General features: G+C 41.3%; 1 protein-coding gene across 1 annotated transcript; it reads right to left on the minus strand.

The window, feature by feature from the left end:
* Nucleotides 1–233: 233 nt before the first annotated feature.
* Nucleotides 234–2,060, minus strand: LOC100697037 (CD226 antigen-like). Its single transcript, XM_019357034.1, has 3 exons — nucleotides 1,885–2,060; nucleotides 984–1,322; nucleotides 234–615 (listed from the first exon to the last, which is right to left on the minus strand). The coding sequence occupies exons 1-3, from the start codon at nucleotides 1,952–1,954 to the stop codon at nucleotides 497–499; spliced, it is 528 nt and encodes a 175-aa protein (XP_019212579.1). The 5' UTR covers nucleotides 1,955–2,060; the 3' UTR covers nucleotides 234–496.
* Between the last annotated feature and the right edge of the window lie 826 nt (nucleotides 2,061–2,886).

Genomic DNA, 2,886 nt, shown 5'->3' on the forward strand with positions numbered 1-2,886 from the left:
AAAGAAAATAAATATCGAGATATATATCGTATATCGCCATCCAGCTAAAAAATATCGAGATATGAATTTTGGGTCATATCGCCCAGCTCTACTTCACGGTTCACATCAGAGAGATGTCTGAGCCTGAGTCTGTCACTACACAAATCTTTACTTTAATTATTTACTGTAATTAAACTGTAACAGCTGATCTCTACATGAGGATGTTTGTGTGGTTCAAAAAATAAAAAACACACTCATAAATTCATGTTTATTTGTAACACAGTTTGACTTTGTGTCAGTAAATCTGAGTAACAGCCTGAAGATGAATAAACTGTAGCCCAGAGTCACTGACAGACAGCACAGACACACACTGTTGGTCTGATGTCTGAAGATGATGATCGGTGTGTCTTTCTCCATGGTTGGCATCAACGCAGGATTATGGAGCAGCAGCAGGAGACTCGGAGTCGAGCCGTCAGGAGCTCTGAGCCATTTCAGTCTGCTGCTGGCCTGCAAGAGGCTACTCTGGATTCGGGGTTTCTTGTGTTTTATCTTTTTTGCACATCAGATAACCACAACCAGCAACCGCAATGGCAACTACCAAACCAACGACCCCGCCAATAATTTTCCCCAGTTTACCTGCAGGAGAGAAACAGGTGTGACAGAAAAAGTTAAAAGTGGGAATAACATGTGGCAGTTTGAATGCTGGTGGATTTTTCTGTGCTTGTTCTTTAAAAAACAGGAAACATGTGATCTGACTGGAACTGCAGAGATGTTTTATAATCATCTCTGACATTTTTGACATTTGTTTGACATTTGACAATTTGTTTCTGCTCTAACCTTACCCAAACAATGCTGCTCTAAGACTACCAGCCACAAAGACAACAGCTGGAGAAACATCTGTCTACCTCTGACATCCACCAGCTCATCCATACAACAAACAAACATCAACAACCAGGAAGCAGCTTCACCTCTGATCACACACACACTCAACTCTACTCACTCACCTGGAGGAACAACACCCAGTCTGATGGTTCTAATGAATTTCCATGAGTGTGTTTTTTCAATGAAGACATGACACTGGTATTTTCCATTACAAGCATCTATCACATTCTTCAGAATCAAAGACACGTCTCCATTCTTCATCTGTCTGTCCTTCAGATCCACCCGGTTCTTAAAAAATGGATGCTGGTTGGTGGTATCAAAACGCTTCTTGTGGTACAAAAAGACATTTTTATCTCTGATGTCTTCTCTGCTCCACTTTACACCTGTAACAGGTTTGTTATCTGGAGCTTGACATGTCAGAGTGACGTCCTGTCCAGGCACAGCTAAGACGGTCTTTTGATCTGAAAGAAGAAATCATGAAGAGCAGAGAGGTTAAAGGTCAAAGTACAGTTATGATCAGAATGATTGACTTTAAATATTTTGTTTATTTCCTTTGACATTTGAGTTTTTAGTCATGTTGGATTTTGAACTTCTGAACATCCACCAGGTCACCAGTGACCCACTGAGGTGGAATTTTAGCCTCATGCTAAACATGAGGAGAGCTTTTATTGAGCTAAAACACATTGAAATTTGAGATCCACTCAGTGTCACGACAGACAGAATATACTCTGTTTGAGAATGCATGTCCAAAGGATTTTGTAACTTATCCTTGCCAGTACTAATATTATAAATAAATATGTAGAAGCAGCAGCAATCTTGCATGAAATGAAAAAAAAAATCTGACAGCACCCCTGGACACACACATGCTCCTTTTCTCTGTCTGTCTGTCTGTCTGGATCTCAGCCCCAGATGTCTGCACAGACAAACTGAATAAATCTGAAGATAACTCTTACAGAAATATTATTAACATGTAAACAGGCTTCATTCATTCATTCATCTTCAGTTTCTAACAGTAAATCTCACCTGCAGAGACAAACATGAGGATGCTGAAAAAAAGCAAGGTGGAGCAGAGCGACCCAGGACCAGCAGACATGTCTGTGTTTCTGTATTAAAATCAGAGCTTCAAATCAAATCGGAGCTTCAGACGAGACTATATGAGATTAACTTTGAGGTTCAGATGAAGCTGAAAGACCCTGAGTGAGAGAGCAGGTCTGTAACTTCACACTTAACAGTCAGAGAGAGAGAGAGACGGTTGGTGGGCTGGACCAGAGTCCTCCAATGGCTGCGAACTAATAACCCCGAATGCTAAATTCCTTACAAGTTACCTGGAAAGTTGTCAGGTTTTCATAAGAAAGCTCATCTGGCTCAGTTCCAGGGTGGGAGAAGTCTTCACACTCAGCCTGTGAGTCTTAAGGGCTGTGCTGCTTTCACACAGAAACTGATGATATACATTTAAGTGCACTTTCTATAATTCTTTTTTTTATATATATATAAAGCAGAATTATCCCAATTTACATCATAAACCAGGAGCAGACATGCAATGGTTCAGAGGATGAAGAAACTCTCTGTTCTGCTGTGGAGGACATCAGCCTGAGTCCACGGCCTTCAGCTTCTGCCTGCGTGCGGGTCAGAGTGTGGATGGAGTCAAACAATCCAATAACAATATATTCTGTCAAAAGTATAAAAAAACGAGATCAGAGTTACTACTTCTTCAGCCTGTTTTGTTTTCGTGTTTAAGGACATGGACGTTTTATGTTGGGAACACTTGAACTTGAATGAATTTAGTCTGCAGCGTGCCGATCTCTCTCCCTCTGACCAATGAGTCATAGGAGCCTTGATAGTAAAAGATTAATTCAGGTGGGAATCCTCGCGGTTCACCTGCCTGCAGACGCAGCTGGTGGGCCATCTGTCAGCACTCCATGATCATGTGATCTCTGTGCTGTGAACCACACTTCACAAAACCAACAGACTGAGACATTTAGAAGAAACTAAGAGCCAGATCAGCAGAACTACAGCACACGGAAA

This window comes from Oreochromis niloticus, linkage group LG3, assembly GCF_001858045.2.
Source record: "Oreochromis niloticus isolate F11D_XX linkage group LG3, O_niloticus_UMD_NMBU, whole genome shotgun sequence".
NCBI lineage: Eukaryota > Metazoa > Chordata > Actinopteri > Cichliformes > Cichlidae > Oreochromis > Oreochromis niloticus.

What these genes read in the sequence shown, in the direction of transcription:
- LOC100697037 (XM_019357034.1), bottom strand. Translation starts at nt 1,954, where the DNA reads ATGTCTGCTGGTCCTGGGTCGCTCTGCTCCACCTTGCTTTTTTTCAGC. An exon ending in CCTCATGTTTGTCTCTGCAG is followed by an intron (nt 1,323 to 1,884) that starts GTGAGATTTACT and finishes TTCTTCTTTCAG; the next exon opens with ATCAAAAGACCGTCTTAGCT. An exon ending in ACTGGGTGTTGTTCCTCCAG is followed by an intron (nt 616 to 983) that starts GTGAGTGAGTAG and finishes TCTCTCCTGCAG; the next exon opens with GTAAACTGGGGAAAATTATT.